The sequence below is a fragment of the Rhinoraja longicauda genome, chromosome 11 (genome assembly GCF_053455715.1).
Source record: "Rhinoraja longicauda isolate Sanriku21f chromosome 11, sRhiLon1.1, whole genome shotgun sequence".
Classification (NCBI taxonomy): domain Eukaryota; kingdom Metazoa; phylum Chordata; class Chondrichthyes; order Rajiformes; family Arhynchobatidae; genus Rhinoraja; species Rhinoraja longicauda.
In genome coordinates this window covers 47295806-47309865 of record NC_135963.1, presented here as the reverse complement: position 1 = coordinate 47309865, position 14060 = coordinate 47295806, and the positions used below count along the sequence as shown (strand labels likewise).

Below are 14060 nucleotides of genomic sequence, written 5' to 3'. Positions count from 1 at the left end.
CTATTATTCAACTTGTATGTGAATGCCTGAAGAAAGTGACTCAATTTGCCAAGCTGTGCAGTAGAACTTACATAAAACATACTCTAAATGCATCCGAACGGTCACCAACTTGCAACATTAACTTTACAGATGGTACCCGGTTCGCTGAGTATGTTTAGTATTTTAGTTTTCTTCAAATTTCCAGCACCTGCAGTCGTTTGCTTTACAATTACCACTGTCTACCTCATCCAATCTGTCATCTTTGAATGTTTGACTACACCCTTCTCCAACACATCCCACCATCATCTGGCACATTCTCCTTGCTCCACTTTTAACTATCCAGGTATAGTCAGAGAATCACATTAGAGTAGATCACTGAGAATATCATGTTAATCAAGGTGTTTCCAGTGATCTACTGTTGGATCCCTCAACATTGTCATGTGTTCCTGGTACCTTGGAGAGGCTAGTTATTACTGGAGTTCAGTTTTATGAATTGATGTCCACAGAATCTCACTGTTATTATACTCGGTCAATAACTATGCCCTTCATTTCAGTTCCAACAAAGCAAATACCTCCTTCATTTACCACCATTAGAAAGAATGCCAATGAAGCACATAGTTTCACTATCACTACACATAAATCACACATACCAAACCCTTTTGATTCACTGACTTTACATAAAGTTGTGATGAGGTAAATGCTTTCCCATTCATAGCTTGGTATACAGATTGCTAAAGGATGAACTCCTCCTGCATTGATAATTTAACATGACATGGCATATCTGTGTGAAAACAATATAGATGATCCTTGTAGTAATTAGCTGATGTTTTGTTAATGCTAAACTTTGAGATTCAAATGTGTGTAGTTTTCATTTTTTCTGCACCAATTCCATAGGTAAACGATGTGAAATGTGTGAAGAAGGATATTTTGGGAATCCTCGAGCAGGCAAACCCTGTCAGCCTTGCAGATGCAACAGTAATGTGGATCCCAATTCAGTCAAGAATTGTGATCAGTCGACAGGTGAATGTCATAATTGCCTCTACAGCACCGCAGGACATCACTGTGAGAGGTGCAAGCCTGGCTTTTATGGAAACGCACTTGCCTCGAATCCATCAGAAAAGTGCAAATGTAAGAATTGATTTTGAATTTTATATGTGCTCAAGTTTATGCAGATAGATTCAGTACATCAAATCTGCAAAATGTAAAATTCATTTTACACCAAATTGCAGACACTCCTTGATATTTTCATATGTTTCTTTTTCTCCAAGTCACTTAGTTGAGTGTGCTCAGTCAGAAGTTCTCTGTTGGATTATGATCTATTTTCCATGCATGGCATGTATCCAGTGAGATTTCCATTCCCAGTACCACAGAATGAACCCAGATTGAATAGCTACTCATTGAACAAATTTCAGATAAAAGATCTGGAGACATTATTGTTCAACTACAGTACCAAACTGACAGATTGAGGTTCTCGTCTAAGCAGAGGAAAAGATTACACAGGGGTCCTCATCAAATTCCACAGCCTCTTATCACCTTTCATTAGGAGGCCCCAGGAAGTTATAACTATCTACCTCTTTGGTGATCCTCGGACTATCCTTGATCGGACTTTGCTGGCTTTACCTTGCACTAAACGTTATTCCCTTGTCATGTATCTGTACACTGTGAATGGCTCGATTGTGATCATGTGGTGTCTTTCTGCTGACTGGTTAGCACGCAACAAAAGCTTATTATTGTACCTTAAACAAAACTAAACTCTATATTGACATTATTTTAATTTGCATGTGTATTCTCGACTCATCTCCCTCATATTTGAATGCAGCAGCAGCAGCAGCGGCAGCAAATGGATATTTACTGCGAAATGGTGTGAAAGAGTGTTGGGAGTGGTAGATAATAGTGGAGAAATAAATCAACATTAGGGCTAGAAACCACAAAAGAAAATTTCCCCATGTTTATGTTGCTCTTCCATGCAACTGCAGCAAAATTTGCAGGAAGTCCAAACCGTCTTCTTTCTTGCATTAAATGGATTTAATATGTTGGCTAAACTGAGGTTGCTTACCGGTAAAATGAATAGTTTAAATAATGAAATAACTGCTTTGAAATAACGGGGAGGGAGGTATATAACGCTTTTTCTCTCTTTGGTTTGCACTGTTCATAACCGTGGGTTTCTCTCTTAACTATTGAGTACTTTTATGCAAAAGAAAATGAAAGAACAGATCGTAAATAAAAATTAATGATTTGACTTTTGCAGCATGTAAGTGTGACCCAAGAGGATCGTGGTCCTCCCAGTGCAGGAGTGATGGGACGTGTGATTGCAAGCCAGGGACTTTTGGAGATCAATGTGACAAGTGTGCAGGAGACACTTACTACAACAGCACCACGGGCTGTGAAGTGTGCCCAAACTGTTACCTGGGAGTAAAAAACAAGGTAGGCGTCATTGTTGAAGACTCATTCAATGGAGAGGTGATGCTTTGGGTGGAACTCTTCATCAGTTTGAAGAAGGATCCCACCCCAAAACAGCACCCGTTCATGCCACCCCCCCCCCCCCCCACCACCCCCCACCCCACAGATACTGCTCGACCTGCTGTCCCACTAGGACTTTGTGTTTTGTTCAAGATTCCCGCATCATCAGTTCCTCGCGTTTCCTTATATTTTTGGAAACTGGTGGAATGCAGGGTCCCAACTTCATGACTCGAACTTGCACTGACTAGAACTTCATGATCTGAGCCGGAATGTATCTCGCATATTCGGTGTTCCTGAAACCATATTCAATTCAAAGCCACTGAATGCCAGAGGTTAAAATCCAAATTTGGAAGAGGTTCAGGTAAACAGATTTTCTCGCAAAAAAAACATAAACATTTGAACTTTGAAAGCAGTAATGTTGAGACTTGCACAGCCAGAGGCACAGTTGAGGCAACACACAGAAGAATGGATAGAATTAGTACCATCGCCATTAAGCTCAATCATCCTTTACAAACCTCCACACTCCTTCAATCCCCAACATTTCCCCCACACATCTTTAATATTCATCTGTTATCAGGGCTGCCCAGTCACGGGAAATAAATACATGACCTTCACATTTCCACTTGCGCTTTAAATCCTGAAGCTTTGATGATTCGACAGCCTAACATTACAGTTAGCTCATATTCCTGGTTGATCAGCCTTGCTGACCTTGAAAAATGTGAACTTAATTTGTAACTAAATCGTTTAAATCAAAGCTAGTTTCAAGTAATGTTGTACACCTGCCTTTCATATGCTTGTGTAGGATCTCGACGTAACTAGAGATAGGTTAAAATGAGATATTTCATACGAAGGCATGCAGACATCATTTGAGATGCTTTTTAATCTGTGTTACTAGTCCACGGATCAGATGACCGAATGTCTGTGAGTCGTTCACTGGCACTCCGATGCAATTACCTCAGATCTTCCTTCTTGACAAACCCTACTTATCTTTCTTAGTGGTCCCAGGTCTTGCCTTATTATTACCCCATCCGAGATAAGATAGGTAAATTCTAGATAGTTCCGATTTCACAACGTGAGACTTTAGATAATAACGAGTGTTCGCATGCTGATTGACGAAGTTTTTTTTTGATGAACACTTTTTTTTCTCTTTGTCCTATCACCAGATATTGAAGCACAAGAATGTGGTCAGAGATTTGGAAATTCTCATCTCAACACTGAAGACAAATGGGAGGCCTGTGAATGATAAGGACTTTGAGGCAAGACTGAGGAAAGCGTCAACAGTCCTCCACAAAATGACGAACACAGCTAAAGAGATTGAATGTAAGTACCCATTTTGACTTAGGAACGGAATATTCTTCAAACTTTATAGATGATATCAAACACAACATAACTTTCTCTGCAAGGGCATTTACGGCTCCTCCATTCTTTTGTCCCCTATGCAATGGGTGAGTCATGAATATGGGGACATATGATTAAGACTCCTTGGTTCAGTATAAAATACCACTTTGAAAGTTGCAAGATATTTCTGTTTCTATTCCCAAATTATTCTGCTCCTTTCATAAAGATGTTTTGTATGATGGAACAAAAATCCCTGGATTCATTAAAGGTTTAAGCATATTGAGGGAAGTCATAGAAACATAAAAATATAGAAAATAGGTGCAGGAGGAGGTCATTTGGTCCTTCGAGTCAGCACCGCCATTCAATATGATCATGGCTGATAATTCAAAATCACTACCCCGTTCTTGCTTTCTCCCCATATCCCTTGATTCCATTAGCCCTAAGAGCTATATTTAAAGGTCCTGTCCCACTTTGGCGATTTTTTAGGCGACTGCCGGCGACTGTCAAAGTCGTAGCAGATCGCAAATAAATTCTTGTACCCGACGACAATGACCACAACAATGCCGAGTCAGGTCGAGATTACACCGTCTTCGGAAACATCGCGAAAATTCCCACGCTTATCAATGCTTCTCCGGCGTCCTAATTGTCGCTGAAATCACTGACAAGTCGGTAAGTACCTGATAGTTTTGAAATATAACATCATGCCCGGGTTACTTGAAAACCAAGCTTCACGGTAACAAGGCATAAACTGGATTGACTTCCAGTTTACTAATAGCAGTATTAAGAAATTTAATTTTAAAAGTGGTCAAATGGATTTTTGTGAAAAGTGTGTGGGCATTCTTTGAAAATGTACAGGAGATGCATATCTGATTTCTGGGTTGCATATCTTGGTTGGGAGCCCACTTTAAATGTAATCGCTGATGGCCATAAACATCGCAAAAATTCCCGCGCTTACCTGACCATCAAACTGTCGCCTCCAACCTACCTGTCAAATGTCCTGACGGTAAATAAATTGGTTAAACACAAGTATTTTATGGTATCTTGAAATGACTTTACTTATTTTAATATTATGTGCTACTAAATGTATCTAAGAGAACCAAGCAAACCTGGGGACAGCATGCGACAGCGCCCGCAATAAGCAACGATACCTGGCGACAAGCCAGCTGTCGCCGAGAAATTTCACTCCGGTTGATTTCTTAGCGACGCGCTGAGATCCACTACGATTCTTGGAAGGCTCCTCACGATCATGCCCGCGACACCCCGGCGAACTGTCGGTGACAGCCTAGTCACCGGCAGTTGCCTTAAAATCGCCTAAGTGGGACAGGTCCTTAACTCTCTCTTGAATACATCAACTCTCTTGAATACAGTCAGGGCGGGTATCAATGAGTGACATTTCTTCCCTATACTGCCCCTGCTTTAAACATTCAGTTAAGTTTCCTCTATCAAGAGAGAGCTAGATTTAGCTCTTAGGGCTAAAGGAATCAAGGGATATGGGGAAAAAGCAGGAACGGGGTGCTGATTTTAGATGATCAGCCATGAACATATTGAATGGCGGTGCTGGCTCTAAGGGCTGAATGGCCTACTCCTGCACCTATTTTTCTATGTTTCTATCAGGTGAGTACAAAGACTTTAAGACAGTTGTGGAAGTGACTGGCTGGTTGTGATTCGGGACGAGGAAGGATGATGTCCCATCCATGGCTGGCTAAATTTTCCCTATACTTAGCTAATAAATATTTAGCTCAGTCAGATGAGCTCAAGTAAGTTGGCATGAATCGAACCTGGAATCTTCCCGGACTTTGTAACACTGTACCAAATTCAAATTCAAATCCACAAATGAGTAGATGGGCGTTTGTCAGCACTGGGCCTGTTCTCGCTGGAGTTTAGAAGAATGAGGGGGGACCTCATTGAAACATACAGAATAGTGAAAGGCTTGGTTAGAGTGGATGTGGAGAGGATGTTTCCACTAGTGGGAGAGTCTCGGAATAGAGGTCATAGCCTCAGAATTAAAGGACGTTCTTTTATGAAGGAGATGAGGGGAAATTTCTTTAGTCAGAGGGTGGTGAATCTGTGGAATTCTTTGCCACAGAAGGCTGTGGAGGTCGATAGTGGATATTTTTAAGGCAGAGATAGATTGACCCTTGATTAGTAAGGGTGTCAGAGGTTATGGGGAGAAGGCAGGAGAATGGGGTGTGGAGGGAGACATAGATCAGCTATGATTGAATGGTGGAATGAACTTGATGCGCCGAATGGGCTAATTCTATCCTGTTATATGACCTATGACCTAATGATGCATTTATGAAGCAGTGCTGCCACTCATAGAGGTTTTCACGAGGCTCAACCTTAAGAAGATAATGTATCTCACTTGACAGTAAAGATCTATTTCTTTCTTCAGATAAAGATGAAAATAATCTCGATGCACTGAATATCCTTAGCACTAAATTTGGTGCTGAGTCTTATCAGCTGGACAACATTGGGAAATCTGTCGAAGGGATTAGAAAATTAACTTTAACATATGAAAATCGTGTCCGAAACACTGACAAGTTGCTCACCAATGTCAACACAAAGATCCAGGAAAGTAGGGATAAAATGGACCAAATGGTAAGTTCGCTTGAGATGAAAAAAGCTAAATTCTATTATTTGAAAATAAAATCTGTCTGTGACACTCGTGTTTATTAAACATAACAAACAAAAGTCACTGATATTGCCCAAGTTATGAATGTACCCAGGACAGACACAAAAAGCTGGAGTAACTCAGTGGGACTGGCAGCATCTCTGGAGAGAAGGAATGAGTGACATTTCGGGTCGAGACCCTTCTTCCGGATAGCCTTCTGGAGAAATGGAATAGGTGGCGTTTCAAGTCTCAACCCTTCTTCAGGGTCTCAACTCAAAATGTCATCTATTCCTTTTCTCCAGAGATGCTTTCTGACCTGCTGAGTTACTCCAGCGTTTTGTGTCTATCTTTGGTTTAAACCAGCATCTGCAGTTCCTTCCTACACATCCAGGACAGCCTTGGTGTTTATAAACCCTCATATTTCCTAAACATGTAACAAATGTGAAAGATGCTTATTTCAGCCCTTGGATGTCACAGACCCATCTATTGCTCTTATAAAATCCCATGAAATCTCATAGCCCTTGGAATGACAAAGTCCTTTATTATAACTCTCTCCCTCATACATATCGCAATCGCCAGGTATTCTCACCAGGAGGACATAGACCCTTAACATGACACAACTTCTTGAATCACTAATATCTCTTATACTTTGCCAGGACACAATTGATACAATACAGCTACATATAATAATACAACCCGCTGCTATGACAAAGACCTTCATCACTTCACTATTATGCTACATTCCCTTGTTGTGAAATAGGAACTGATTCTGATGCTGTCCCTTGTAATGTCACAGTGCCTTACTATTGCGTGACGTTTGACTTCGTCATACCAGCAATCCTTCATCAGGATATTACCTCCCTTTGAATCTTATTAAACAATTATAGCTCTATTTGTCACAGGCCCTTGTTAAATGTTATTAAAACACAGTATGTCTCTTCCCTTTTGTCACAGCCTCTTATTATATTGTTGTCCTTCATTATGCCATTGGCCTTTGCGACAATATGAATTTGAAGTAGGGAAAGGCAAAGTGATCCTTTGAGCACACCTTCTCTTCCGTGGTCAACTCTGCCCCGTCCACTTTGCTGCCTGTCACAATCTTCTCTAATTCCCTCAATACAGTAAAATCTGTCACTTTCAGGCCTGTAAATATCCAATGACTGAATAGCCAGAGCCATTTGAGGGAGAGAATTCTGAAGATTTATAACATAGATGCATAGAGTCATACAGTATGGAAACAGGCCCTTCGGCCCAACATGACCCAGCTACACTAGTCCCACCTAACCTATTGCTTAAGGAATCTTTTTTTCAACGTAAGTTTTAACTGGCCAACCACTAATCCTGGGAATCGGCCCTTCAATCTTTGAATTCACCAGCTGGAGGGATCAGCCTTTCAGCAAATACTTCAAGATGTCAACATTCTTAACAATGACCAAGCCATCATATGGAAATGACATGCTACAGTTGAGAGTACATCTGGTGGAACATAATGTTCAACAATATCATTGCTCAACTATTAAAGAAAATAATATTAACTCATCTGATGCACACTTCCATGAAAATGGTCAACCTGTATTCGGACTAAGTCCCTGTTCTGATCTACCTTAGCTATGGAGCACAGGGAGGAACATTGACCTTGCGACTAATGCTGCTGAGTGGCAAACTATGGCTCCTGCTAGAAAGGGTGTCCAGCAGGTCCAGGTTCCCACTCAAACAACAGTAGTTCCTTTCCTCGAATGAATAAGCACTTGGAGAGTAAAACAGGACATTGGCAACATCTACGGGAAGCAAGATTCGGTGCTTTCAGGATGAAGGGTAGTTTGTGCTGTTAATTTTAAGGATTGAGATTTGTAACTTGTTGCCAACTGTAATATTATTTCTTACAGCCATCATTGCCAACGGATCCTAATGGAGGTGGTATCCCAACAGTTCTAGCAGATGAAGCTCGTAGACTGGCAGATAGGTATGTGGTCTGTTTACTTGCACCATTATTCCATTATATCTCCCATTACCAATTTTATTTTATGGCTTCAAAGTTAAATATTCAAACTTTCACTTTTGTCTTCTTTTATTCAGGCATCAGAAAGATGCTGAGGACATTGAGAGATTAAGTGGCGCTGCCAACAAGTCTGCTTTTGAGGCCCTTCAATTAATTACACAAGCAATCAAAGACGATCAGCAAACCACACAATCCGTCAACCTACTAACTCAGCAGTGAGTACAAGCAAGTTTCCATTGGAAATATCTGAATATTTACTTTACACACTATTTTTTGCCTCCTGTTACGATTCTCTACCCTTTGAAAGCACCATTTGACAATGCAATTAGACACCACAGTTCCTTATTTCAACTGGAGTTCATTGAAGTCATTAGCATTTTAAATTGATGTTGCAAATGTCAAAAAACTAAAGGCACTAAAGGACTTCGAATGGTTCCCTGCGAGAATCCAACATATGGAGCAAACAAGCAGTAACATAAAATCCTGAACTTATTGGTCTATCCTCTTTAAAAAAAATGCTCCTGGGTCATTGTATTAACTGTCAAATATTGTTAAAGATAACAACTGATTCTTTATTTACAAAGTAGAGTTTTACTTTCCACCCGTGGAGGTATCGACTACCTCATGAGATCAGTTGAAGATAGTTAAGAGTGTCAAAGAGCAAATGACACAAATTATCATGTAATATAGCCTGTGTATGGGAAGCAACACAACTATGATGCCAATCAAGAAAAGGAGAGGAACAAGGTTAATTCCCGGAATGGCGGGACTGTCGTATGTTGAAAGACTGGAGTGACTGGGCTTGTATACACTGGAATTTAGAAGGATGAGAGGGGATCCTATTGAAACATATAAGATTATTAAGGGATTGGACACGTTAGAGGTAGGAAACATGTTCCCGATGTTGGGGGAGTCCCGAACCAGGGGCCTCAGTTTAAGGATAAGGGGTAGGCCATTTAGAACGGAGATGAGAAAAAACCTTTTTCACTCAGAGAGTTGTGAAGCTGTGGAACTCTCTGCCTCAGAAGTCAGTGGAGGCCAATTCCCTGGATGCTTTCAAGAGAGTGTTAGATAGATCTCTTAATGGTAGCAGAGTCAAGGGATATGGGGAGAGGCCATGGACGGGGTACTGATTGTGGATGATCAGCCATGATCACAGTGAATGACGGTGCTGGCTCAAAGGGCCGAATGGCCCACTCCTGCACCTATTGTCTATTGTATTGTCTATAAATATTAATAGATATAATAGTGGACTACTGCCTTCTGCAAAGAATTAACCAAAGACAACTGAGATTTTGATAGTGCAGGTACGTTTTCAACATGATGCTAAGAGATTTCATTCTGTTAGGTCGAAACTGAAGAGTGACATGGCAGAGGATCTAGAAGAACAAGCAAACAGAATAACCACAAAAGTAGAAAGAGTCAGTGAGAAGGCCAAGAGGAACTACAACGAGTTGAAAAGTTTTATCACAATTGACGTAATGTCCCTTGAGGTAGGTAATATTCATCAGTTTGTTGATCAGGGGGAGGGAAGGAAATCTACACCATGTTTAATTTTATTGATGCATGACAATAATTAAAGTGATGAGATATCTCTTCTCAAAGCAGTTTATCACCCAGCGGTTTTGGAAGCACTGAAAACACCAAGTGGAAGGGAATGAGAGATTATGTCTAATTCTGTTATTTCTGATTTAGTAGCATTATTTGTCAATTAACTTAGTTTGCAAATCAACTCAAACATTTTTCTTGTCTAAATGGGAAAAAGATTGCTTGCGGCACGGTAGCGCAGCGGTAGAGTTGCTGCTTTACAGCGAATGCAGCGCCGGAGACTCAGGTTCGATCCTGACTACGGGTGCTGCACTGTAAGGAGTTTGTACGTTCTCCCCGTGACCTGCGTGGGTTTTCTCCGAGATCTTCGGTTTCCTCCCACACTCCAAAGACGTACAGGTATGTAGGTTAATTGGCTGGGTAAATGTAAAAATTGACCCTAGTGGGTGTAGTAGGATAGTGTTAATGTACGGGGATCGCTGGGCGGCACGGACTTGGAGGGCCGAAAAGGCCTGTTTCCGGCTGTATATATATGATATGATATGATAAATCAATGCATCACTCTTGTATGAATCTTTAAGTCTAGCTTGGAAGGTACAGATGAGATCCTTAGTTGCAGGTGTCTTAACTGATCTGACAGTGCCTCATTCCTAGGAAAGGTTAAAAATAAGCCAGCATATTATTTTATCATTAACAGGTTGTGGTATATTGTTGTATAGCAAAGATAGCATCAGTCTTAGTGGCATTAACTTCATGGATCATTAACAAAAGGATACTTCAAATATAAATTCCTCTATGAAATGAATAGTTCTATTATCATTAAGAATTAGTTTAGAGTCATACAACATGGAAACAGGCTCTTCAGCACATCTTACCCATGCTGACCAAGTTTAATAACTGTGCTAGTCCCATTTGCCTGCATTTGGCCCACATTCCTTTAAACCTTTCCTACCCTATCTAAATATCTTTTAAATGTCACCTCAATAGCTCCCCCTGGCAACTCATTCAATATATATATATATTTCCATATGCTCTCAGTGTGAAGAAATTGCCTTTCAGGTCTCTTTTAAGTCTTTTCCCACTCAGTTTAAACCTATGCCCTCTGGTTCTGGACTCCTCTACCCTGGCAAAAAAGACTATGACTATTCACCTAATCTGTGCCTCTTGTGATTTTGTATGGCACTACAAGGTTACCCCTCAGTCTTTGCACCATTTTAAAGCTGTCAAGCTTATCAAGCCTTTCAAGCCTCTGCCTATAACTCAAACCTTTGAGTCGTAGTAACATGCTTGTGAATATTTGCTGCACTCTTGCCAGCTTAATGACATCCTTCCTACAGTGTACTGACCAGAACTGCACACAATACTCCAAATGCGGTCTCAACATTGTCTTGTACAGTTGTTCATACTGAGTATGTGACTTCCCAATTCTTGTACTCAGTACCTTTACTGATGAACATGAGCATGCCAAATGCCTTCCTCACCATCCTCTATGTATGTTGCCATTTTAGGGAGCAATGTACCTGTACACCTGGGGTTCTCTGCACTACAACATTCTCTATTACTGAGTGGTTTCTTGAATTGATTTGGGGTAATGAATCTTTTTAAACGTCGACCTCCTCCTATCCCTACACAGGACACCACTGGATGAACAATGACCATATCTGAGAATACAAGAATAATTTGTATCAGATTCAAGTGGGGTAACGTAGAACTAATGCGAATGGGTGATCGGTGGTCAGTGCAGACTTGGTGGACCACTTGTTTCCATGCTGTGTCTTTCAATCAATCAATCAATTGCAAAAATAGGATCAAGATGGTTCCTTGTTGCTGTCTCATTGAGAAGCTCAAATGGACAAGAGCTGATATAAAATTGGGAATAGGTGAAGAGCAAATGGAAATATAGATGTAATGTACAATAAAGATGACCAATACATGTGGCCACATATTTCAGAAGTTACTGCGATGAAATAATCTAAATGAAAAAAAGTATCATTTTTTGCTCATCAGAATGAAGCAAATCAACTGAAGGGCAGAGCAAGTGCCATGGAATTTGAATTGAACAGCAAACTTGATCTGTATGAAACTTTGAAGAATAACATCAGTGACTTCCAGATATACATCACAAGGATTTTGGAGAAAGGAGACATAGACAACAGGGTAAGTGCCTCACAACAACTGTGAAAGATTGTTGTGCCTGCTAGGTTTGCTTGAAGAATTAGTGTGATTCACATTGATATGAGAACTACGTCACTGTGAACTTTGGAATAACAAGGCAATCAATTTAGACCACAATCTATTGGAAGTTTTCAGCTTTTACTGCAATTATGTAAGAAAAATATTAAAACCCCATTCCTGGTTACCTTGAAAACCTACATTAACAGCTTTGACGAAGGCTGGAGTATTACTCAATTAATTGCAGCAGAAACACTGAAAACCTCTTGCCTTTAGATGCTGATACATATTGTGAAATCCCACTACTCCACAGAAAAGGCAAATGATAATCAATAACAGGAAATTGGATGTAAATGACAAAAGGATTCACCTCTTGAATTGTTTCTCTGAGAAGTAGTCTCCATTGAGAGAAACGACTGTACAATAGTTTAACTCATTTTATTTTCATCTGCTTACAAAAGTATATTTTGTAATATTGGTGTTTATGCTACCATGAATGAGCATTTTGGGTATGTTCAAAATATAATTATCTTTAAGTAATGCAAACGTTCTGTGATGTCAGTGCAAATGTATAACATTTTCTGCAGAGATTGGAAACTATTCAAAAAGCAAAAATATATGGATTCTGGAAATCAGTAGGAAAAAAGAGAATGCAGGAAATACTCAGCCTGATGAAAGTTCTTTAACCTGAAATGTTAACTATGTTTCTCACCATTAATGCTGCCTGACTTGCTGAGTATTTGCAGTATATTTTCTTTTTATTTGACGTTGGAATGAAAGGTTGCATTTAGTTCCTGGGTTAGATTGGCAGCATTCTGACACAGTTTATTTCTCTATAGACAGCTACCTTGCTACAAGCGAGAGCGAATGCGGCGAAGTACTTGGCTGAAGAGGCTGTCCGAAAAGGGTCATTAACACTGGACCAAGTTGATCGGATCATAAACAACCTAAGAGGTATGTAATCGTTTTTGTGCATTTACAACTAAATAGCAAACGTTATATTCGGGCTCATTAACCTACAGTATCTGTGTATAATCCTCCAACATTTCCGCTACCTCCAACGGGATCCCACTACTGGCCACATCTTCCCATCTCCACCCCTTTCTGCTTTCCACAGAGACCGTTCCCTCCGTAACTCCCTGGTCCACTCGTCCCTTCCTACCCAAACCACCCCCTCCCCAGGTACTTTCCCCTGCAACCCCAGAAGATGCAACACCTGTCTCTTTACCTCCCCCCTCGACTCTATCCAAGGACCCAAACAGTCTTTCCAGGTGAGTCCGAGGTTCACTTGCACCTCCTCCAACCTCATCCATTGTATCCGCTGTTCCAGATGTCAACTTCTGTTCTTCGGCGAGACCAAGCGTAGGTTCGGCGATCGTTTCGTTTTCTATGTTTAACACCTCCCCTCAGTCCGTCTTAACCTACCTGATCTCCTGGTTCCTCAGCACTTCAACTCCCCCTCCCATTCCCAATCTGACCTCTTTCTGTCCTGGGCCTCCTCCATTGTCAGCGCAAATTGGAGGAACAGCACCTCATATTTCACTTGGGTAGTTTACACCCCAGCGGTATGAACATTGACTTCTCTAACTTCAGATAGCCCTTGCTTTCCCTCTCTGTCCTTTCCCCTTCCCAGTTCTCCCACCAGTCCCAGTTCTCCCACCAGTCTTACTGTCTCCGACTACATTCATTCTTTGTCCCACCACTCCCCTGACATCAGTCTCAAGAAGGGTCTGACCCGAAACGTCATCCATTCCTTCTCTCCAGAGATGCTGCCTGTCTCGCTGAGTTACTCTAGCATGATATGTCTACCTTCATTAACCTATCTTGTACATTTCTTGTTAATTTTTTTACCAGAATTAATATATTTTACATTCCCATCGGCTCTCTACTATTTCTGTGATGCAGACACAATGCTTGTACTTTTTTAATTACCTGTGTCCTTTTTTAATTCCG

At 40.8% G+C, this 14060-nt stretch overlaps 1 protein-coding gene across 1 annotated transcript in view; it reads left to right on the top strand.

The window, feature by feature from the left end:
* LOC144598135 (laminin subunit gamma-1-like) overlaps nucleotides 1-14060 on the top strand; it is a 66602-nt gene that overhangs the window by 43872 nt on the left and 8670 nt on the right. Inside the window, exons 11-19 of the mRNA XM_078408027.1 lie at nucleotides 874-1107; nucleotides 2228-2403; nucleotides 3603-3759; nucleotides 6170-6375; nucleotides 8275-8351; nucleotides 8465-8602; nucleotides 9736-9880; nucleotides 11943-12092; nucleotides 12947-13061. Coding sequence (XP_078264153.1) covers nucleotides 874-1107; nucleotides 2228-2403; nucleotides 3603-3759; nucleotides 6170-6375; nucleotides 8275-8351; nucleotides 8465-8602; nucleotides 9736-9880; nucleotides 11943-12092; nucleotides 12947-13061 — 1398 coding nt within the window. The remainder of the gene's footprint in view (nucleotides 1-873; nucleotides 1108-2227; nucleotides 2404-3602; nucleotides 3760-6169; nucleotides 6376-8274; nucleotides 8352-8464; nucleotides 8603-9735; nucleotides 9881-11942; nucleotides 12093-12946; nucleotides 13062-14060) is intronic.